We start from the raw sequence: 24,289 nt of genomic DNA on the forward strand, positions 1-24,289 counted from the left end.
CTTAGGAGTTTGGTTTGGTCAGAACTGTTGCTTTTCTGTGTTTGTGTCCCAGGCTCAGCACTTCTGCCAGCTGTATCAGCCGGGCATCTCGCTGACAGAGCTGCAGGCTACGGTGGGCAGAGCAACCCTGGCTCGAAAGCAGGCCGAGGCCGTGCAGCTGACCGTGTAAGTGGGCCATCCTAACCACTCACCTTATTTACACCATGCACCTCAACTTGTTGCTGGTTCAGCTTTCAGCCACGGATAGAACCGAGTAGACCCCTGCTGGTAGATTGAATAAACATCAAATTGATTTTAAACTATTCTGTTGTAAACACAGTCATCTAATGGTTCAGCTGTCCAGACTCATCCAAATAGTCCCATCGATCCTCCCTGAAAGCAAAAATGAATGGGTGATAACCTTTGGCCTGGATACATAGTAAATATTTTCCAATTGCATACTCCATTCAGCCAAAACATTATGACCACCCATCCTATAGTGAATAGATTCTCCTAATGCTGGGCTTTAATCAGTCAGGATGTCATCTGTGAATGTCTGGATGTTGGATAAACTGCTGATAAAGGTTTGACTTCACCCATCATGTATTACGCATATTTTCTGTTTGTTTCCAGTAAAAACCGGAACCAGACGTTTGCTGCAACAAGACCCTCAGCCATTCTGCTGGAACAACTGGCTGTGTGTGTGGCCAAGGGAGAGCCTGTCCTCCTGGTTGGAGAGACTGGAACAGGAAAGACCTCCACCGTACAACACCTAGCCGCAATCACTGGTAGGTTCAGCTTCTCTGGAAGCTCTCCAGATCCTTCTGTTCAAATTCCTTTATGCTAACCTGTCAAAGCTGCTCGATGATATCGCTTGTTTGGAAACTCAGGACACAAGCTGCGTGTGGTGAACATGAACCAGCAAAGTGATACAGCTGACCTTCTAGGCGGGTGAGTGACACATTAAAGGTTATTAAACTTTACTAATTTGGGCAGAGGGCTAGTAAAGTTTAATGACAAGTCTGCAAAGTGATGGGAAAACAACCACATAACAACAAACAACCAAAGGCAGAAAAAGAAAAAAATTCCTTAATACCAAATAAGATTTTCGAAGCTGCCAGGTGTAGCTAGCTTATCAAACGAGGACACGCATAAATTAACAGATCAAAAAGAAGTATCAGGCCCACCTTAAAACCAGATCATTTACCAGTTTGACCCAATGCCAGCAGGACAAGCTTCACCCACCAGGCTGAAGATATTAATACTTTCAAAGGGTAAATTCCTGAACCCTAGATTTTAGTAGCAAACAAATACTGCGTTCTGTACAGTAGTCATTGATTTCAACATCACAACATAGTTTCAATATATTATGGAATATTGTTCAAGTACAATTACAGTCATCAGGGCTCTGGATGCGTTCCACGTTATGTTCCTAACAACTTCCTTTCTTCGTTCCTTAAAGGTGTAGTAGATAACGTATGTACAAATGAACTTTTTAGATATTCTTTTAAAACTGTCAGTATCACTAAAATATGAGCCAGATAATCTGAGAGAAAAATAAAGCTCCTCTGGCTCCTCCCTGTGGTCCTGCTACCATCTACAGAAATACGCCGTTCCTGGTCAGAAACACCCTATCAAAGCCAGGAGGAATGTCTGGACCCGGAAAGTGTGCTTGTTAAAGAAGAAGTCTGGTCAAAATCAGAATTCAAACTGCTGAAAGTACTTTAAATATACAATTATTACATAATGTTCTATAAATTATAAGCTTTTTTAATTAAGAGTAATTTTCATTTGATGGTCTTTTTATGGGGACCGCCATCTTGGTGAAGAACAGTACTGCCATCTCCCAGTTTGTGACTTCACTGTGCGGTATCAACTGTAAAGCAAGTCCCAATGCCCTATCTGTCCCCTTGTAAATAAATATCCGTTTTCATGCCAAAATATTTTTTTAACCACTTAAACAAAGATAGACATGGTATTAAGCATTTTAATTTAAATGAATACTAATTTTACATTTAGAGACATACAAAGACAACAAATAAGCATTAAAGTATGGTTTATGGGTTGGGTTCTGCAATGTTATAAGATGAGTATAAAACTCATCTTTAGAACCAATCTCTGCTCAAAATGGTGATCTGTACCGCCTAATCTACTTTCAGCAGTTATCATCAGTTATTGCAACCGTAAACTGCAGAAAATATGGCCAAATCGGCTCATTCTGAGTTTACTCTCTGCTCCTGCTGTCACGATGAGCTGCAGCGCATTATGAGGCGGAGGGATATTTCGGCATCACTTAGTTTAGACCCCAAACAATCGACTTCACTTTCAGAAACAAGCCCAAAAAAACTGCAACCCGCAACTCATGAAATTTACAAGCGACTTTAGAAAAAATAAGACCAAAGTCGTATAAAATAAGTGGGCACTCTTTCCAAGTTCGTCGTATTCCTCCGCCGCTCTGATCGGGAAAACAAATGTTACTGCAAATTCTACATCATGAAAAAGGAAAAACCTAGCGAAAATCCTCGCTCTCATGTCATCTTGAAGACATTCTTTATCCAAATGTTGGCTACAGACGACAAGTTTTCTCTCTGGCCAGAAGCACGATGGCAAATCCTCCCTCTTAACAGTGGTAATCCAGCAAAACAGCCCATGGTGGATGATGAATCGGAAAGGTGAAAAGAAAAAAATGTTTTTTCCACTTTTACCCGATGTATTGTTACATCCAACTGCCATGCACATGAGCATTGTTGCTTCAACAATAGCGCTCGCGAATTTCAATGGTGAAGTCCTTGTCCACGTCACAGGATGTGATGTCAGGCGGCCATTACTGCCCATATTTGGGCAGTAATGGCCGCCCCCATACACAGTGATCCACACAACAATTTTTTTTTTTTTTTTTTTTTTTTTTTTTTTTTTTTTTTATTATTGATTAACGCTAAATTCATTAAATAACCACAAACGTATTGGTTTTAGGTATAGCTAATGATCCCCTGAGTTTTCCTTGTTGACCGGACTTCCCCTTTAAAATGTTTAGGCTAAGTCCATTGTTTTCTCTAAATTCCTTACTGCAGCTTTAAAGCCTTCCCACAGTAGAAATACAGTGGAAACACAAGGAAAACTGGCATTTTGTTCCATGAAAAAAGTGTAGGAACTCCTGGTATTAGGATTCAGTCTTATGCTGGTCCAGCTGTGGTCGGTGAAAAGATCCTTGCTCTCTGAATGGTGTGATGGGCTTCAGCCATGGAGTCCACCATGCCCTCCTGAGTACACCAAGCTATTCCATAGTCAGAAGTGACAGCTAGAGGCGAGCCTGATTTGGCTCATGCAGTGAATAAACAGAACAACACATCTACTGCAGAATGGTTAACAAACAGCAAAAGAATCACGGTTCCGCTATCGTCTAAACTTCAGACCTCTGTACTGATGGAATATATATTAAAAAAACAACATGCAGGCTGGGAATTGCAGAATGTAGTTCTCTAATTTTTTTTTTATTTTTTTTTTGCAACCATTGTCTCTTTTTTTTTAGCTACAAGCCAGTAGACCACCGGCAGATCTTGCTGCCTCTGCGGGAGGCTTTTGAAGAACTGTTCTCCCAGACGTACTCAAGGAAGCAGAACCTGACTTTCCTGGGCCACGTGCAGACCTGCTTTCGGGAGAAGCGCTGGCAGGACCTGCTTCGACTCATGGATCATGTCTGCAAGTCCACTCTGGGTACGCAGCTACAAGAAAAACCAGAAGGTAGGTCGCCAGAAGGCGTAGAGCCTGAGTCGACTTTAAAGGTGGACTACTAATCCAGTGAGATGCTGCCGTTTTCACTTGTCTGTGCAGATTCCTCTCAATTGGAGCAGTGGGAGGCACTTGCATCAAAACTGAGTCAGACCCAGCAGCAGATCCGAGCCTGTGAAACAGCCATGGTGTTTGCTTTTGTGGAGGTAAGACTTATCGCAGGAGACACACGTTCCTACATTGACACGTTCCTACATTGACAGAGTAACAGCCCTTATCTGTGTGGGTTCTGTAGGGCTCTTTAGCTCAGGCAGTGAAGAAGGGCCACTGGATCCTGCTGGACGAGATCAACCTGGCGGCAGCAGAGACCCTGGAATGTCTAAGTGGGCTGCTGGAGAGCAGTGCTGGCTCTCTGGTGTTGCTCGATCGTGGAGACACTGGTGAGGTTCTCCTTATTCCCAGGGCTGGCATCTAGCACTGTTACACAGAACGAGTGGGACTTTATTTGGAAATCATTCACCCACTCCAAACTTAAGCTGGACTACAGCACAAAGTATAACATCCCCTGTAGTGGACACGGTTAAATAAAGAGTTGAATCAAACAATAAAGCACTAAGAAGCTATTGTAGACAGGCCAGCACAGGTGTAATATGATCAGTTTCGTTCTGATCAGAAGGCATGCAGCAGCAGCAGCAGTTTGCACCACTGCAGCTGACGCATCTATAGCCTCCTTCCTTTACTGTGGTGAGAGAAAAAAATATGATGCTTCTGGTTGTGGTTCTGAAATTTGATTTTATTCCATTACACCAGCTGTTCCCAAACTTTTTTAGCCGTTGTTAATTAGTAGTACTAGCCTAATCCTGCTTCGCTCTGAAGGCCCATTTTTACCCCGGTTTAAGATTTGACAATAAATGAGAAAAGCATTGATCAGAGGTAAAACATCGTGATATGCATATTTAATTCATTAGGAATTCCGAATGGAGACAAAAGTTTACATTACCAGTGTATCTACGTCCATTCCCTTGGTATTGCAGCTTTTGTCTGATCTAAGTTTTGGAAAAAACATCCTTTTCATAAGCTTAGTGCTCCTCCTGCTAAGCTCAGGAGGAGGGTGGTTGGGCCCATCTGTTCGAACAAAGAAACTCTTTTTTCTGACCTACCCCCCCCCCCCCCCCCCCCTCGCAATAAAACTTCATGTGTTATTCTACCCAGCAACAGGGAGAGACAGTCAACACCTCTGCGTTCCTCAGCAACCCCAACTAACATTTATTTTCCTCAACACCGTGCAACCGGGTTGACGCACCCCCAATCTTAAAAAAAAAAAAGTGAGAGAAAAAAAGAAAATTGGTTGCAATAGCACAACCATCATAACAAAAGTAATGGAAATAAAATTAGTACATAATTAGAATTAAATTGCAATACAGTTACATACATCCACAACAAGATCCTGAGGATTTTCAGGTGCATCGGTGGCTCAGTCTGAGGCCAGAGAAAGAAAGAGACCCTCAGATCGGTCAAACCTCTACACACAACCTGAAATGTTTCTGAAGCAGAGACCATCCAGGTAGATTCATGGACTAAACTCTGATTTCATGTACCAGCTTCTAATAAATCTGTTATTAATCAGAGAAACAAAAAGTTATTTCCTAATTGTCTCTCAGCAATTACCTTCAGCAGGTAAACATGCCCATAGCAACACATCTCAGCTCCCCTCACCCCACCCCCCCACCCCAACTACCAGTTGCCGGTTTTCCTGCTCCGGATACGCGGATACCGGATTCTGAATACGCGCTTAAACTGCATCTTTAAAATGAACTGCACCTGTCTGAATCACAATGAAAAGAATTACAGCTCTGTGCGTGAACAGAGTCAAGAAACCGTCCATAGGTTATCAGGTTTGCTAAAATGTATTCATAGTTGATGCTGTTCAGAAAGGTCCCTAACCTTATGTTTATGTATTACAGAGCCGCTGGTTCGCCACCCAGACTTCCGTCTCTTTGCATGTATGAACCCAGCTACTGATGTTGGCAAAAGGAACCTTCCTCTTGGTCTGAGGAACAGGTAAGATTGTGCTAAGGTAAAGACAAAGTATTTGTTTCTCTGCGCTTTAGAAATATGAATGAATTTCCCATTAATGTGGGGAGACTCTGTTAAGTGGTTAAACACAATATCTTCCCTGCAGTAGATGAATTTCTTGTCTAAATCCAGATCATTTGAGGATGGAGGCTGAAGCTAACGGCTAGTCCAAGATGGACCAAGATCAAAGTGGACTTCTGCCTCCTAAAATGACTCCTATCCTAAAAACATTGTAGCAGTTGATGTGAACGATGTTTTATAAACTTTAAAACATCATTATGCATTTGGTGGATGTATTCACAGAGTCATAGTGATTCACCTGGAAGTGGGATTAGGAGGCCATGCGCCTCAATCTTCCAGAAACTGTAAAGCATTTTTAGTCAGAGTAGTGGTCTAATATAGAGTAAAGCAGTGTAAGAAGAAAACAAATAGAATGGTTTAAGTGAACACGGGTTTATTGATTTATTTAACTGATAGCAGTAAATTTGTTTGTGTGCCAGCACAGGCAAATAACATGTTCTTAAAATCACATTTATGACTTACTACCTTCCTAGAGGCTTCCTCACACAGTATAAAAACAGAACTGTTAATCAGTCTCCAGGTAATCCTCCGGTGTGAGTCTGGGCATGGTTGTCTGTCCTGTCATTGAACTGTACATTCACAATGCATGTTTGAGAAAATGTTTGTTGCAAGGCTCCAAGCAGAACGCAGAAGACAAGAGAAACATAAATAGAAGGATTTGTCATTCATCAGGAATGTAACAGCACCCCTACCCCCCCCCCCCCCCCACACACACACACACACACACACACACCAAAAAGACATATTATATGTACAGAATATGTTAGAATTAAATTGCAATACAGGATGTGTTGCATCAGTGAACGGACCAGATGATGGTGCTGATTGTAGTTTACACACCGAACCTTCCGATGCGATGGGTCGGATGTTTTGGTATGTTTCAGCCTTTACTCAGTTCAGCAGAGTTCAGTGACCATGTAAGGTGGCTAGATTTCTATGTATGGCAGTGCATCATTTGCATTTAAAGAGAAGGCACCAAAACGAGTTGCTCTCAGACGCACCTCAGAACAGAGGTGAAACGGGGGCTACGGACCAACAATAACGAGGAATTCAGACCAAAGCATTGCCGCTTCACTTTATATAGACCACAGCTGAATGGTTTGAATGTGAAAAGGAAGGGTTTAAAAAGTATATGTCTCCTCATGGCATGTATTGCCTACACAATTTCAAGTTTGTAATTTTTCCAACTTGTGCTCAGCAAATTCTGCTTTAAGGCTAGTTTATGACCTTATCATTTCAAACTGTTTGAACTTCAAATGCTTCAAGGACAAACAACATATCTGCTATTAGAAAAGCTGTGTGGTTAAAAGGTAAAACCGTCTGTCTGTCTGTCTGTCTGTCTGTCTGTGAATCTTCCAGATTTACTGAGGTGTATGTGCATGAGCTGGAGAACGAGGGAGACCTGAGGATTCTTGTCTCACACTACCTCAAATGCTTGAACCCACAGAAAAGTGTCATCAGTGGCATCATAAGGTCAGCCTTAATCCGTCCTTACATTACTCCTTTCTTTGAATGTCTCTACAGAGGAGATTATCGGGAGTGTTTTAACCCACATTTTGCATCAATCAGTCAACAGTTCTGTCTGATGCATTTCAGACAGATTTTCTCTATTGGGCCCCTCCACAATTGGCAATTGACTGGCAGCCTTCAAAACCTAAAGGAACCAATAAACGACCTATGTTACTTTTTTACAAAGTTGTAAAAAAAAAAAAAAAAAAAAAACTCAAACACTCGAAGCAAATTAATAGATTTCCCCAGCAGCTGTTTGCATTAAACTTATTGTGGTTGTGTTTGAAGTTTCTATCTAGCAGCGCGGAAGGAGGCCTCGTCCCACCTGGTGGACGGGACCGGCCACAGGCCTCACTACAGCCTCCGCACTCTGTGCAGGGCTTTGAGCTATGCAGCAGCCAACCCCTGCCACAGTGTCCAGCGCTCACTGTATGAGGTAAGAAGCCCGACATGACGTGGGGGCATTTTGTGGAATGTCTGGGGACTTTTCTTCATATGTTGTGACATTCCGTCCACATCTTGATCAGGGCTTCTGTATGAGCTTCCTGACGCAGCTCGACCGGAGCTCCCACCCTCTGGTCCAGAAACTGGTGTGTCAGCACGTTCTACTGGGGAACACCAAGTGTCTGAAACAAGTAAGACTCTAACCATAAACTAAAGGATGTTTATATTTAATAAACCCTGATTTATATACTGGTGTAAAAGTGTATAATTCCTTCCTGATAAATCTAGACATAATTGATGTTTGAACTGACTTGTTTTATGTTTATATAACCAAATCAGTGGTCGTTCTCTGCTGAAGTACTGATCAGTGTAAAGGTTTCTGAATTGGCAGTACAGTAAGTTTGAGATTGTAAATGTTGTATTAGTGTCGGTGTGTTTTTTCCTGCAGCCAATCCCAGCTCCACCAGGCCGGACCTGTGTGGAAATAGAGGGCTACTGGGTGCCGCGAGGGGAAATGGAACCAGCCCTGGATCCCAGCTACATCCTCAGTGCTTCCGTTAAACTCAACCTGCGGGACCTTGCCAGAGTGGTGTCTGCAGGGTAGGATGGCTCTGACCCAGCCTGACTCACTGTTCCCAAATGTCACTGAAAATCAATAGAACAGAAACTGGGGTTACCTCAGATGAACCCTCCAGCTTTGCTCTTACTTTGGCTCTCTGTCACTTTCACAGGCTGGTCTGAATGAGGCCATGAGGAACAAGATATTAATACGAGCGTTTGAGTGGCACACGTTGATCTAGCAATGGTTGAACAGATAAAGCAGTGTGTGGATCTGTGTCATTTGTGATACTGAGTTTTCATTTCGTTTGAACTCTTACTGCTGTCCACTCAGAAGTTTACATCCACTCATCATGAACATTGGTGTCTTGGGCTTGTCATGATGTATTTGAATTGTTCTGTTTGGGGGTGGCCTGATAATACTACATACAAACTCAGTGGTCCTTTAAAAACAAACTGGGTGGTCTAAACTGGATGGACTTTATTGTAGATTCTCTCCAATCCACTCTGGGTAGGAACTATACATATATGCTCACGTCCCCTCTCCAACCCCCCCCCCCACTAACATTCAGAAAATGCTCCTTGGTAAAATGGACTTGTTTGCATTACTCTAACTCAGGGGTGAGCAAACTTTTTGCCAGGAGGGCCACATTGGGTTCTAAGATTTGACAGGGTGGCCGGACCGGGAACACATGGATGGAGTGTTTGTGTGAAATAATATAAATTACATGTAAAAGCCATTACGTGAGAGGATTTGGCCTACAAACATGTAACATACACAGTACAGTTTTTTTTTTTTTTTTTTTTTTTTTTTTTTCAAATGCGTTAATTTCATTTGATTAAGAATAAACACAGTAGAGAAATTCACAGTATACATTTGATTTACTTGAATTATTTACATTTGATTATCACAGAATAACAGCAGAGAAACTCACAGTTTCAGTGGGAACAGTGTTGTTGATCTCCCTTTTTGGCCAATGCATCAAAGTCTGGAGTGAGTTTGGTTGTGGCAATTCTCAGGATAGCTCCGAGATGCTGGTCGGTTAACCTGGATCGGTGACTGGATTTGTTGATGTTCATGACGCTGAATGTCTCCTCACAGACGTAGGTCGAGCCAAACAAAGTTAGCATCTTCTGTGCCGTCTTCCGGAGGTTTGGGAACATGGCTTTGTTGAGTGCAGCATAAAAGTCATTCAGTTTTAGAGAGTTGAACTTCTCCTTTAGGAGGGAGTTTGACTGAAGATCGATCTGTTCCAATTGCACCTCTTGTGGTGCCTTTTCGGGGTCTTGTGACAGGGGACAGGACACCAGCTGAAGTGACGTTTCAATGTTGTCAAAATCAGAGAACTGACGGCTAAATTGTCCGTGCAGGTCGTCAATTGATTGGCTGTATTTCTTTGCGTTTCGCGTCGCGTCTTTCTGTGTGGCAAGTGTGGAGAAATGAACAAAAGAATTGTTTGCAATTTGTCTGGAGAACAAAGTTATCTTAGATTTGAAGGCTTGTACATGTCGTGCACAAACTGATCTTTCCCCTGTAGTTTAACATTCAGCTCATTCAAGTACGAAAATATGTCCACAGCTAAGCCAGTTCTTGTCGCTTAGCTCAGGAAATTCGGTGGATTTCCCCACTAACTCCAAAAACTCGCTGATCTCATCTTGCAGGTCCCACACTCGTTGAAACACTTTGCCCAAACTTAACCAATTCAATTCAATTCAATTTTATTTATATAGCGCCAAATCATGAAACATGTCATCTCAAGGCACTTTACAAAATCAAGTTCAATCATATTATACATATTGGGTCAGATTATACAGATTGGTCAAAAATGTCCTATATAAGGAAACCAGTTGATTGCATCAAAGTCCCGACAAGCAGCATTCACTCCTGGGGAACCGTAGAGCCACAGGGAGAGTCGTCTGCATTGTACATGGCTTTGCTGCAATCCCTCATACTGAGCAAGCATGAAGCGACAGTGGGAAGAAAAACCACCCATTAGCGGGAAGGAAAAACCTCCGGCAGAACCGGGCTCAGTATGAACTGTCATCTGCCTCGACCGACTGGGGTTACAGAAGACAGAGCAGAGACACAACAAGAGAGACAAAAAAGCACAGAAGCACACATTGATCTAGTAATCTGTTCTACATTAGATGGTAGTAGCGGGTGAGCCGTCTTCTCTGGATGATGTCACAGTTAACAGAACGCCAGACCAGGTGTACCTACTATGAAGAAAAAGAGAGAGAGCAAAAAGTTAAAAGCTGAAATGACGACAGTCATTTCAATGTAATACAATGCAAAACTGGAGAACAGTAGACTGAAGAACAGTAGAAATCAGTAGAGTGAGAAAATTAGACCCTGATGTCCTCCAGCAGCCTAGGCCTATCACAGCACAACTATAGAGATAGCTCAGGGTATGAGCCACTCTAACTATAAGCTTTGTCAAAAAGGAAAGTTTTAACATTAGTCTTAAAAATAGATAGGGTGTCTGCCTCACGGACCAAAACTGGGAGTTGGTTCCACAGGAGAGGAGCCTGATAGCTAAAGGATCTGCCTCCCATTCTACTTTTAGAGACTCTAGGAACCACCAGCAGACCTGCAGTCTGAGAGCGAAGTGCTCTGTTAGGAACATACGGGGTAATCAGAGCTCTGATATATGATGGAGCTTGATTATTAAGGGCTTTATACATTAGAAGGAGAATTTTAAATTCTATTCTTGATTTAACAGGAAGCCAATGAAGGGAAGCTAAAATTGGAGAAATATGATCCCTCTTGTTGATTTTCATCAGAACTCTTGCCGCAGCATTTTGAATCAGCTGAAGACTTTGAACTGCATTTTGTGGACTTCCTGATAGTAAAGAATTACAATAGTCCAGCCTTGAAGTAACAAATGCATGGACTAGTTTTTCAGCATCACTCCTGGACAGAATGTTTCTAATTTTGGCGATATTCCGGAGGTGAAAAAAGGAAACTCTGGAAACCTGTTTAATATGGGATTTAAATGACATGTCTTGGTCGAAAACAACACCAAGATTTTTAACTTTATTACCAGAGGCCAAGTTAATGCCATCCAGATTAAGGGATTGATTAAGAACTTTATTTTTTGAAGACTCTGGCCCAAAGATTACAACTTCTGTCTTGTCAGAATTTAAATGCAGGAAATTTAAAGTCATCCAGCTTTTGATGTCATCAAGACATGACTGCAGTCGAAGTAACTGATTGGATTCATCAGGATTTATGGATAAATATAGCTGAGTGTCATCAGCATAACAGTGGAAATTAATCCCATGCTGTCTGATAATTTTGCCAATCGGAAGCATATATATAGTAAATAGAATTGGTCCAAGGACTGAACCCTGTGGTACTCCACAAGTGACCCTAGAGTTTGAGGAAGATTTATTATTAACATGAACAAACTGGAATCTGTCCGACAGATAAGATTTAAACCAGCCTAATGCTTTTCCCTTAATCCCTACAGTATGCTCAAGTCTTTGTAGGAGAATATTGTTATCAACTGTATCAAATGCAGCACTGAGATCTAACAGGACAAGTATAGACACAAGTCCATTATCTGAGGCCATGAGAATATCATTGGTGACCTTCACTAGAGATGTTTCAGTGCTATGATGAGCTCTGAAGCCTGACTGAAACTCCTCAAGTAGGTCATTACTTTGTAAATGTTCACATAGTTGATTAGCAACTACTTTCTCAAGAATTTTAGATAAGAAAAGAAGATTAGATATAGGTCTGTAATTTACTAACTCATCTTGATCAAGAGATGGTTTCTTAAGTAAAGGTTTAATAACAGCTACTTTAAAAGCCTGTGGTACATATCCATTTACCAAGGATAGATTAATCATGTCTAAAATAGGACCACTGATCAGAGGGAATACCTCCTTAAACAACTTGGTTGGGATTGGGTCTAACATACAGGTAGAAGGTTTAGATGAAGCTAAAATTTTAGATAGCTCAGAAAGCTCTACTGCTTTTAAACAGTTCAGACACTGCGCAGGTTCTAAGGATTCCTCCAATGCTGCCTCACTTACTGAGGACGAGGTAATCATGTTTGGGAGGATGCCAATTATTTTATTTTTAATGGAATCAATTTTATTTATGAAGAATCCCATAAAATCATTACTGCTAAGAGCTAAGGGAATGGATGGATCAACAGAGCTGTGGCTCTGGGTAAGTTTGGCAACTGTACTGAAGAGAAATCTAGGATTATTCTTATTCTCCTCAATTAATGATGAAAAATATGCTGCTCTAACTCTGCGAAGGGTCTTGTTATACAACAATAGACTGTTCTTCCAGATTAGGTAGGATTCCTCTTGGTGTGTAGAGCGCCATTTTCTCTCCAATTTCCTAACATTGTGCTTCAAGGAACGCAGCTCTGAATTAAACCAAGGAGCCAGCTTCCTGTGAATAATCACCTTCTTTTTCAAGGGAGCTACATTGTCTAATGCAGAACGCAATGACGAAGTCATACCATTTACAAAGACATCTATTTGTGAATTGGAAGAAACAACATTGCTGCCATCTACAGGGCATTTCTGCAATACGGAGGATATTAAAAAGGGGACAGACTCTTTAAGTTTTGATACAGCATTATCCGATAAAGATCTACTATAATGGAACCCTCTTTTGGGGGTGGAGAACTCAGTTAGATTAAACTGAAATGTTATTAAAAAAAATAATCAGATAGGACAGGGTTGTAAGTTAATTCTTCACAATCAATGCCATATGTCAGCACAAGGTCTAAAGTATGGAGCCAAGAGTGCGTCGGTTTATGCACATTTTGAGCAAAACCAATTGAATCTAGGATAGTTTTAAAGGCTACTCTAAGGTTATCACATTCTGTGTCAACATGGATGTTAAAATCACCCACTATAATAGCCTTATCAGTATTTAACACCAAATCAGATAAGAAATCTGACAACTCATCCAAAAACTGAGTGTAAGGGCCTGGTGGACGATACAAAACAACAAACAGAAGAGGTTTTATTGCTTTGCAGTTTGGATGAGGGAAACTGAGGGTTAAATGTTCAAAAGAACTGTAGTTATTAATTGGCCTAGGACTAATTAATAAATCAGACTGAAACCAGCGGACACGAGAGTGGACAGCAAGTCGTGATGATCCGCATTAGTTTTTTCCAGGAACGCAATGAACTGACGATGGTGAAGTCCCTTTGCGGGTATTAAGTTGACTGGTTTTACCACTGGTTTCATGACGTGATCAAGCTGCAATATAGACTTACACAGTGATTCCTGATGGATGATGCAATGTAGGAAGATAACATCCTGGTCAGGGTTTTCCTCTTTCACTTTATCCTGGATTCTTTTCAGCAGCCCAACATGTCTTCCAGTCAAATCCGTTGTGACATTGGCCAGTTTACTCCAAGGTAGCTTACGTCTTTCAATGGCAGCTGACACATGGTTGTACAGATCCGCTCCACGCGTCGTTCCCTTCAGAGACTCCTTGGCCAAAAACTCTTCCGTTATTTCAAAATTGTCATTAATCCCACGGATAAAAATTAAGAGTTGAGCAGTGTCTTTCACATCATTGCTTTCATCCAGTGCAATATAGCTTAAAGGACACTGCGAGTCACAGTCATGCGTGATAAACCGATCTTTTCAAACTTGCCTTGGCTCTCAGGACACAAAATATCTGCCACCTCTACCATGCATTCTTTTTAAAAAACTCGCCTTCGGAGAAAGGCTTGCTAGCTTTGGCTACTTTGAATGACAGCAAAAAGCTTGCTTTGGTGGATGACTCTTGAATCGCAGTTTGTCGGGGAACAAGATGTTGCTGAGCCTGTAAATTAGCCGCCAACCTCTGGGCCGTGGCTGCTCGCTCTTGCGTTCAATTCAATTCAATTCAATTTTATTTATATAGCGCCAAATCATGAAACATGTCATCTCAAGGCACTTTACAAAGTCAAGTTCAATCATATTATACAGATTGGGTCAGATTATACAGATTGGTCAAAAATGTCCTATATAAGGAAACCAGTTGATTGCATCAAAGTCCCGACAAGCAGCATTCACTCCTGGGGAACCGTAGAGCCACAGGAAGAGTCATCTGCATTGTACATGGCTTTGCTGCAATCCCTCATACTGAGCAAGCATGAAGCGACAGTGGGAAGAAAAACCACCCATTAACGGGAAAAAAAACCTCCGGCAGGACCGGGCTCAGTATGAACGGTCATCTGCCTCGACCGACTGGGGTTACAGAAGACAGAACAGAGACACAACAAGAGAAACAAAAAAGCACAGAAGCACACATTGATCTAGTAATCTGTTCTACATAATAGTAATCTGTTCATGCGTTGACTGCTTGCTAGATAGTTAGCATGCTTTGTAGCAAAGTGGCAGCTGATATTGTACTCTTTGTAAACCGCAACAGTTTCTTGGCATATCAGACACACAGCCTTTGATCGGACTTCGGTAAAAAAATATTTCGTTGTCCACTCTGCATTAAACACTCGGCACTCACTGTCCGCTTTTCTTTGCTTTAATAAGCTCATTTTTACAGAGGGGCTCACAGCACAAAGCTAAAGAGAAGAAGGGAGTAATATCCCACAGGCCAAAAAGGTCAATGAGCGCCATGTAGTGGGGAAACGCGGTATTACAGGGATATGGTGAAACGAACGAGTTTACCGACGATAATAATATGAAATGTAATTTAATAATAGAATTTAATGGGTGGCTCCTCCTTAATGATAGTCAAGCGCTGAAAACGCATACGGGAGGCAGAAGCCTTAACATTGAGAGTTTTTTGTAAAAAAATAATTTGGACAAGTTCCGCGGGCCGGATTAAAACGTTCAACGGGCCGTATACGGCCCGTGGGCCATAATTTGCCCATGTCTGCTCTAACTGGATACTTGACCTCTGCTGATCTGAATAAGGTGCAACTCATTTGAAATGGTTGCTTTTCATTATAGTCCCAAAATTTTCAACATGGTATAAAGGTTGGGGCCGTTTCAGAATCACCCACTGGTGCCATCAAGCTGAATTAATTTGAGGTAAGGTTTAGTCTTTATTTCATCCAGTTTATGCAATGCACTAGTAAATCTGGCAGCAAAACAACCCACAGCATGATGGTGCCCCCACCAAGTAGCTTGGTTCTTTTCTCCTGAAAATAAAAAAAGTTGTCTCCAGAAGGAATTTGGTTTGTCCATGTTGTCATGATTTGTCTATCTATGTGAACCCGGACAGAGCACGCACACACAGAGCTTGTTCTATTGTTTATTGAAAGTAATGAGTAGGATGATGATGACCAGAGTTGGTAACCGGACTGGAGATGATGCAAGAGCAGGCTGACTGGAAGAGACTGGAGAGAGTGCTAGGAGATGCAGGGCTGCTGTCAGATCAGAGGTGCAGAGCGAGACAGTTCTTGGGGTGTAGGACTGCTGGAGCACAGGGTAGCAGGCAGTCCAGCAACAGAGCAGAGAGCAAACCTGGGGCACAGAGGTGGCAGGCAGTCCAGCAACAGAGCAGAGAGCAAACCTGGGGCACAGAGGTGGCAGGCAGTCCAGCAACAGAGCAGAGAGCAAACCTGGAGAACAGAAGCTGCAGTAAATACAGCAGGGCAGCCGGGACAGTTCTTGAGATCCAGGAGCTGTAGTAAATTCAGCAGCTAGCAAAGGCCTTACTTGAAACACAGAGGAGGTTGGAAAGCTAGCACAGGCCTTACTTGAGGCACAGAGGAGGCAGGATATCCAGCAACAAAACAGGGAACAAACCAGGCTGACAGACGTGGAGTAAGTGGAGAATGATGAGAACTGGACTAGACAGGCGTGGTGTTCATAGAGACTGAAGACGAGCCGGCGGGGAAGAGAAGACTGAGGGAGGCTTATGTAGGGAGGCTGGCAGGTGGCGTGAATTCAGACTAATTAGTGCCTAACAGGTGTGACTGATTGCTGAGGAGTGGAGGGTGAGCTGAGTAAGAGGAGGAGGTGCTGAAAAATAACAGGGAAAAAAGCCAGACCAAAACTAAACCATGACACATGTAGGTAACTGAGAATTTCAGAACCTCCAGATGTTACTTTTGGAGTAGGGACTTCTTTTTTACGTAGTAGTGTCGAACTCAGGATAAACCCCTGTAGATTGGCTTGTTTCTTGAACCAAATTTTCTTTCATTTTAGGGAGCAGTTTGGGTCAGATGGTTGAAACCTGGAAACAGTTTAGTGGTCAAGCATACATCAGAACTGGAATGAATTAAGCAGCCTAGCTTCTAGCCTCTAGATCAGGGGTGTCAAACATACGGCCTGCAGGCCGGATCCTGCCCGCAGAACAATTTAGTCCGGCCCTGTGGCAAAATACATACATTATCATTATAAAAAATATATATATATATATATATATATATATATATATATATATATATATATATATATATATATATATATATATATATATATATATATATATATATATATATATATATATATATATATATATAATATACCCCGATGGCGGGGGAGGTGACATTTTTTTTTTCCAGTGTCCTGTCTGGCAATGTGGCAATAAGATGCCACAAAGAGCTCATCAGATTTGGCTTTCACAAATGGACAAGATAAAAGGAGGATGATAAAACAATTATTGAAAAAAACATGTACTTTGTTTAATTGAAAATATGCAGTTCCTATATTGTCCACGAGGGCGCTGTGTTTTAATTAGCAGATTAAGCTTCAGGTGTGGAAAAATTCAAATAATTTCTTAATTTTTATCCGTTTCATGTATTTTGTCATGCAGGACAGTGTTTTTAAGTTCCAAAAAATGTGAATAAATGTTTTTCAACATTGTATAATCACTGTGATCAGTTCTTATGCATAATGCACAAGTAAATGTTTAACTGAGTAAAAGTATTGTTGAAATTGCAAATACTTTTCTTAAAAACGCTGAGGTTATTCATAATATATTGTGTAAAAGTGAAATTAACTTAATATAAAATTCAACAACAAGTCCACATTTATTAATTCTATTTAATCTTGCAATGAGTTAACTCGTGTGGCCCTCTTCAGATCAGATTAAGCTGTATGCAGCCCCTCAACCAAAATGAGTTTGACACCCCTGCTCTAGATTGAACCCAACATCAAATGGAAATCAAGGGACTAAGTACAAGCCAGGTCTGTTTGAGGACACCAGCCAATACCAATGAGCTCCACTGGTTCTGAGTTCTGCTGTCAAATATTCAGCTGGCTGCTCAGGGACATTTATCTAAAACATTAGTATTAGTAATGTATTTAAGTCTGTGTGAAGTGGGGATAATTTGTCAACTAACTCTAGTTTTTATAAATCCTCGTAAATGGATATTGTATATACGGCTGCATGATATTAGGAAAACAACACACTGCAATTAGCCCAATTATCGTCACTAATATTTCTTGGGCATCATCATGATTTCACATAGCTCTCTTCGTGAGCTGTATCACATATGGGCCCATACCTGTTAGTTTGTAGTATGAATTACAATGATAACCACAAATAAATGAACTGTTCGGCTCTGGTTAGGTCATGTTTTCACCCTGGATCAATTCTGTCATTAAAACCCATGTTGAGTGGATGTATTCTTTTAGGTTGGTTTCATACACTCATTGCAACAGCCCTACACACAGCTAATGACTAATCAATGCTCTACCTTGCCATGACCCTTCCCGACATGTTTGGACATTACAGGACACACCCAGTGCTGATTCAGGGTGAGACGTCTGTCGGAAAAACCAGCCTCATCCGCTGGCTGGCTTTGGCCACTGGGAACCAGTGTGTGCGCATCAACAACCACGAGCACACGGACATCCAGGAGTACATCGGCTGCTACTCCTCAGATGACAGGGGCAAGCTGGTGTTCAAAGAGGGTATGAGTCATGAAGCCTTTAACCGTTCTAAATGACAGATTCTTCACTTTTTACCTAATCCAAATCAGTTCCATGCAACTGACATGGTTTATCAACCTCTAGGTTTTAGGAACATAATCCAGGTTCACAGTCTTATTCCTGGTCTGGGGTTGTAGTCATGTCTGTTCTCCCTCAATGTTCTGATCCGACTCCATCCTTGGTGGCTCAGATGGTGATTGGCCGTTGGTGATTGGCCGTAACAGCTGAATGCCTTTTTAAATATTCATACAGAAATATTAGACTGAAATATGCATCAGTCTAACCTAGAATCCCTGGGTTTTCTGGGCTTCTTTTCTACTTTAGTCCACGTTTTTTCTAGCTAACCCCCCCATAGAATCCATTTCCAGTTTCTTGAAAAAGATTTCTTTTTTTTTTTTTTTTTATGAATACAATTATTGGATGTCGTGTTCCTTCGCCCGGACGCACGTCACCGGGGCCCCACTCTGGAGCCAGGCCTGGAGGTGGGGCACGTTGGCGAGCGTCTGGTGGCCAGGCTTTTGCCAATGGAGCCCGGCTGGGCTCAGCCCGAAGAGGCGACATGGGTCCCCCTTCCGATGGGCTCACCACCTGTCGGAGGGGCCAAAGGGGTCGGTGCATTGTGCAACGGGTAGCAGTAGAGAGCAGGGACCTTGGCGTTCCGATCCTCGGCTGCAGAAGCTGGCTCTTGGGACGTGGAATGTCACCTCTCTGGTGGGGAAGGAGCCTGAGCTTGTGCGCGAAGTTGAGAGGCTCCGACTAGAGATAGTCGGACTCACCTCGACGCACCGCTCTGGCTCTGGAACCAGTCTCCTTGAGAGGGGCTGGACATTCTTCCACTCTTCCACAGTTGCCCCTGGTGAGAGGCGCCGAGCTGGGGTGGGCATACTTGTTGCCCCTCATCTCGGTGCCTGCACGTTGGGGTTTTCCCCGGTGAATGAGAGGGTGGCCTCCCTCCGCATTCGTGTGGGGGGACGGGTTCTGACTGTTGTTTGCGCTTATGCGCCAAACAGCAGTTCAGATTACCCACCCTTTTTGGAGTCCTTGGAAGGGGTACTGGAGAGTGCCCCTCCTGGGGACTCCCTCGTTCTGCTGGGGGACTTCAACGCTCACGTGGGCAATGACAGTGGGGACCTGGAGGGGCGTGGTCGGGAGGAATGGCCCACCTGATCTGAACTCGAGTGGTGTTTTGTTGTTGGACTTCTGTGCTCGTCATGGAATATCCATCACAAACACCATGTTCAAGCATAAGGGTGTCCATATGTGCTCTTGGCACCAGGACACCCTAGGTTGCAGTTCAATGATCGACTTTGTTGTCATTTCATCTGATCTGCGGCCGCATGTCTTGGACATTTGGGTGAAGAGAGGGGCGGAGCTCTCCACCGACCACTACCTGGTGGTGAGTTGGCTCCGATGGCGGGGGAGGAAGCCGGTCCGACCGGGCAGGCCCAAACGCACTGTGAGGGTTTGCTGGGAACGTCTGGCAGAGTCCCCCACTAGACGGAGCTTTAACTTCCACCTCCGGGAGAATTTTAAACATGTCCCAAGGGAGGCGGGGGACATTGAGTCTGAATGGACCATGTTCCACGCCTCTATTGTTGAGGCGGGTAGTCGGAGCTGTGGCCGAAAGGTTGTCTGTGCATGTTGCGGCGGCAACCCTCGAACCCACTGGTGGACACCAGCGGTGAGGGAAGCCGTCAAGCTGAAGAAGGAGACCTACCGGGCTTTTTTGGCCTGTGGGACTCCGGAAGCAGTTGATGTGTACCGGCAGTCGAAGCGAGGCAAAAACTCGGGCGTGGGAAGAGTTCAGAGAGGCCATGGAGAAAGACTTCCGTACGGCTTCGAAGCGATTCTGGTCCACTATCTGGCGTCTCAGGAGGGGGAAGCAGTGCAGTACCAACACTGTTTACAGTGGGGGTGGTGTGCTGCTGACCTCGACTCGGGAAGTCGTGTTTTGGTGGGCTGAATACTTCGAAGACCTCCTTAATCCCACCAACACGTCTTCCATTGCGGAAGCAGAGCCTGAGGACTCTGGGTCGGGTTCTCCCATCTCTGGTGCTGAGGTTGCCGAGGTTGTTAAAAAGCTCCTCGGTGGCAAAGCCCCAGGGGTGGATGAGATTCGCCCTGAGTACCTTAAGGCTCTGGATGTTGTGGGGCTGTGTTGGTTAACGCGGCTCTGCAGCATTGCGTGGACATCGGGGGCAGTTCCCCTGGATTGGCAGACTGGGATGGTGGTCCCCCTATTTAAAAAGGGGGACCGGAGGGTGTGTTCCAACTACAGAGGAATCACACTCTTAAGCCTCCCTGGTAAGGTCTATTCAGGGGTTCTGGAAAGGAGGGTCCGTCGGATAGTTGAATCTCGGATTCAGGAAGAGCAGTGTGGTTTTCGTCCTGGCCGTGGGACACTTGACCAGCTCTATACCCTCAGCAGGATTCTGGAGAGGGCATGGGAGTTTGCCCAACCAGTCTACATGTGCTTTGTGGACTGCGAGAAGGCATTCGACCGTGTCCGCGAGGGATCCATTCGGGGGTACTCCGGGAGTATGGAGTACCGGACCCTTTAATAAGGGCTGTCAGGTCTCTGTACGACCGGTGTCAGAGTCCGGTCCGCATTGCCGGCAGTAAGTCGGACTTGTTTTCAGTGACAGTTGGACTCCACCAAGGTTGCCCTTTATCACCGATTCTGTTCATAACTTTTATGGACAGAATTTCTAGGTGCAGCCAAGGTGTTGAGGGGATCCGTTTTGGTGGCCTTAGGATTGTGTCTCTGCTATTCGTGGATGACGTGGTCCTATTCGCTTCATCAGAGCGTGATCTACAGCTCTCACTGGAGCGGTTCGCAGCCGAGTGCGAAGCGGCCGGGATGAAAATCAGTGCCTCCAAATCCGAGACCATGGTCTTGAACCGGAAAAGGGTAGAGTGCCTTCTCCGGGTTGGGGAGGATGTGCTGCCCCTAGTGGAGGAGTTCAAGTATCTTAGGGTCTTGTTCACGAATGAGGGAAGATGGAGCGGGAGATCGACAGGCGGATTGGTGCAGCGTCTGCTGTGAAGCGGGCGCTGTACCGATTCGTTGTGGTGAAGAAAGAGCTGAGCCAAAAGGCGAAGCTCTCGATTTACCGGTCGATCTACGTTCCTACCCTCATCTATGGTCACAAGCTTTGGGTCGTGACCGAAAGAACGAGATCCCGGATACAAGCGGCTGAAATGAGTTTTCTCCGTAGTGTGTCTGGGCTCTCCCTTAGAGATAGGGTGAGGAGCTCAGTCATCCGGGGAGGACTCAAAGTAGAGCCGCTGCTCCTTCACGTCGAGAGGAGCCAGTTGAGGTGGCTCGGGCATCTGGTCAGGATGCCCCCTGGACGCCTCCCTGGTGGGGTGTTCCGGGCACGTCCCACCGGGAGGAGGCCCAGGGGAAGGCCCAGGACACGCTGGAGGCGTTCCCGGCTGGCCTGGGAACGCCTTGAGATTCCTCCGGAGGAGCTGGCCCAGGTGGCCGGGGAGAGGGACGTCTGTGCCTCCCTACTGAAGCTGCTACCCCGCGACCCGACCCTGGATAAGCAGAAGAAGACGGACGGACGGACGGACGGAAGATTTCATTTTTGGATAATCTGGATTTTTATTTTGCCAATTGACTCATTAAGGTAGTTTGAAGTTACACAAGTGAAGCCTGTTCTTGGCGCATTGTGTAATACCACTAGCAGCAAACATTTAGATATATTTTCAATGTTTACCATGGCAGGGTCGCCATCTTTATCTACAAGCATGTTTCACAGCTTGAATTTAGTTGCACTTTAAATTCAGGTCAACTCCCAGACAAAATCCTTGATATAATAGCAAGTTTTTCAAACAATTCCTTTAATTTCTTTTTGTAAAACACAACGAGGGGAAAAAAAATTATTAATCGGATTTGGTGTAATGAAATCAAAGATTTTACTTTTAAGCCACAGCGTCCAGCTCTGACCTCCCACAGCCTATAAATGTTCATGTTGGGTTATCCTCATTCCAACATTATTCTTGTCTGTTAGTTTGGGTGCATGGTTTTGTGTGTTGTTGGTTTTATAACCCTGACTCTATTGATGGGTCACATGACCAGGCACATGCCACATCACCAAGACTGTAATCTAGCACATCATTTTTATGGGCCAGCCTTAACGGCGGCAGTGGTGTGGAGGTTGCCCTGCCAACTGATGGGTTGCCGGTTTTATCCCCTCTCCAACCATCTCAGTTGTTGTGTCCTTGGGCAAGGCACACTCCGCCCACCTTGCCTCGGTGCTCAGAGTGCCTGTTGGAGCCGACTGTGTCTGGCAGCCTCGCTTCTGTCACGTCATCTTTTTATGGGGAGTTATAGTGGTTAGAGCGGCAGCTTGCACTCTGAGAAGGTCGCAACTCCCTGGGTCGATCCCCGCAGACTGCCACTATGGGTCCCTGAGCAAGGCCCTTAGACCCAGATTGTTCAAGGGTTCAAGAGCAGCATCTAATTTAATTTGGGTATATATATATATATATATATTTTTTAGAAGCTTGTGGAATTTTGGGGGCGCCAGTTAAGGAGTTAAATGCAAAAGACAAATTTCATTGCAGTACAATTGCAATGACAAAGATTTCTTCTTCCAATGGTTGAAGTTGTTGATGATGTGCTGATCAGTAGAGGTTGAACAAGAGGAGAGAAATTATTCAATATCATCATTAACTGCTTAGAGAATTTAGGATATTTCAAAGAGGTTCTCAGTGGAAATCCTCCGATACGCATTGTGACAACACTTGTAGTCCTAAATATTCTAAAAACTAGATGACATACACTAACTTCGTATTCAGTGTCAGACTCCTCAGACAAAACTCTACTCCTTGGTTTGATTTATTGTCTATCTCTTGTTAGGCGTTCTGATTGATGCCATGAGAAAAGGCTACTGGGTGATCCTCGATGAGCTGAACCTCGCCCCCACCGACGTCCTCGAGGCTCTGAACAGACTGCTGGATGACAACAGGGAGCTGTTCGTAGCAGAGACCCAGGAAGTTATCCAGGCTCATCCTAGATTCATGCTCTTTGCTACCCAGAATCCCCCAGGTTTCTACGGTGGCAGAAAGGTATGGCAAAGTAGAACTTGTGACACCCAGGCTAACTCATCAGTTACAAAAAACAGAGCTTAAGACTGGCAGTCTCATTTTAAAATAAATGTGGGGACAGAGCTTGAAAGCAGAGCAGATAAGTATGTGTGAGACCATGAAAAACAGTGAAAATCAAAACGATTCATTGTTAAAGGTATATAACCCCGTAATATGCTTAGAAAAAAAAAATAATAATAATGTTGTATACACCAAGTCTCCATGGGAATTCATACTGTATTCCCAGCGGCATTCCAGTCTTTTCACTCTTGGAATCATATTTTTTCTTCACTATTTTTCACTAGATCTTGGACCTTCCTTCATTGTTCTGCCTGGAGATGTTAATAGTCGTTAGCATTTTCTTTGTTTTATCCCCTGCTGTACATGTGCAGTAATACGTACTTCTGGTAAAATCGTAAATAAACAAGAAATGCTTTATTTACTAACAAATAGAGCAAAATCGTTCAGCTCACTCTGTGGGCCACAGGCCCATCTAACCCCCAACAACAAAGACGTTAATGGTGGTCATAGTGAAACTCATAATGTTACCAAAGGCATTTTGCCTTATCTACCAACATTAAGGCAAAGAAAACGGGGGGGAAATGTTCAAACAAGCTGTACATCAAGTCTGTAATTATTTGAAAGTAACCACAGACAGGCCGAGGTTGAATCGAGGTCATCCAAGGCAAAGATTTACGGTGAAATTTTCTACTGGGAGTGCAAATTTTACTTTACACTACCTATTAAATGCAAAATCAGAGTCTTGTTAACGGATCCTAGCTAACAAGGAAAAAATGTATGCAACCAGAAGTTGTACCGTAGAGCTCGCGTTGAGCATTACCCTTTAATTTAACCTTTAAGCATACAATGTTTATGAACCAAAACTTGGTTCCCTTTGTACAGGTTAACATGCAGTAGTTCCCCGCTGATCACTGCTGTATTCAG

General features: G+C 43.6%; 1 protein-coding gene across 2 annotated transcripts in view; it reads left to right on the plus strand.

Annotated features, from left to right (window-relative positions):
* mdn1 (midasin AAA ATPase 1) overlaps nucleotides 1–24,289 on the plus strand; it is a 98,482-nt gene that overhangs the window by 12,322 nt on the left and 61,871 nt on the right. For both annotated transcript variants that reach the window (XM_012853983.3, XM_021311403.2), the window contains exons 13-25: nucleotides 53–165; nucleotides 613–767; nucleotides 870–930; nucleotides 3,509–3,720; nucleotides 3,811–3,914; nucleotides 4,004–4,148; nucleotides 5,673–5,769; nucleotides 7,225–7,338; nucleotides 7,663–7,810; nucleotides 7,902–8,009; nucleotides 8,267–8,418; nucleotides 18,051–18,229; nucleotides 23,118–23,326. In XM_012853983.3, the coding sequence (XP_012709437.2) occupies nucleotides 53–165; nucleotides 613–767; nucleotides 870–930; nucleotides 3,509–3,720; nucleotides 3,811–3,914; nucleotides 4,004–4,148; nucleotides 5,673–5,769; nucleotides 7,225–7,338; nucleotides 7,663–7,810; nucleotides 7,902–8,009; nucleotides 8,267–8,418; nucleotides 18,051–18,229; nucleotides 23,118–23,326 (1,797 nt within the window). The remainder of the gene's footprint in view (nucleotides 1–52; nucleotides 166–612; nucleotides 768–869; nucleotides 931–3,508; nucleotides 3,721–3,810; nucleotides 3,915–4,003; nucleotides 4,149–5,672; nucleotides 5,770–7,224; nucleotides 7,339–7,662; nucleotides 7,811–7,901; nucleotides 8,010–8,266; nucleotides 8,419–18,050; nucleotides 18,230–23,117; nucleotides 23,327–24,289) is intronic.

The sequence above is a fragment of the Fundulus heteroclitus genome, chromosome 15 (genome assembly GCF_011125445.2).
Source record: "Fundulus heteroclitus isolate FHET01 chromosome 15, MU-UCD_Fhet_4.1, whole genome shotgun sequence".
Lineage (NCBI taxonomy): Eukaryota > Metazoa > Chordata > Actinopteri > Cyprinodontiformes > Fundulidae > Fundulus > Fundulus heteroclitus.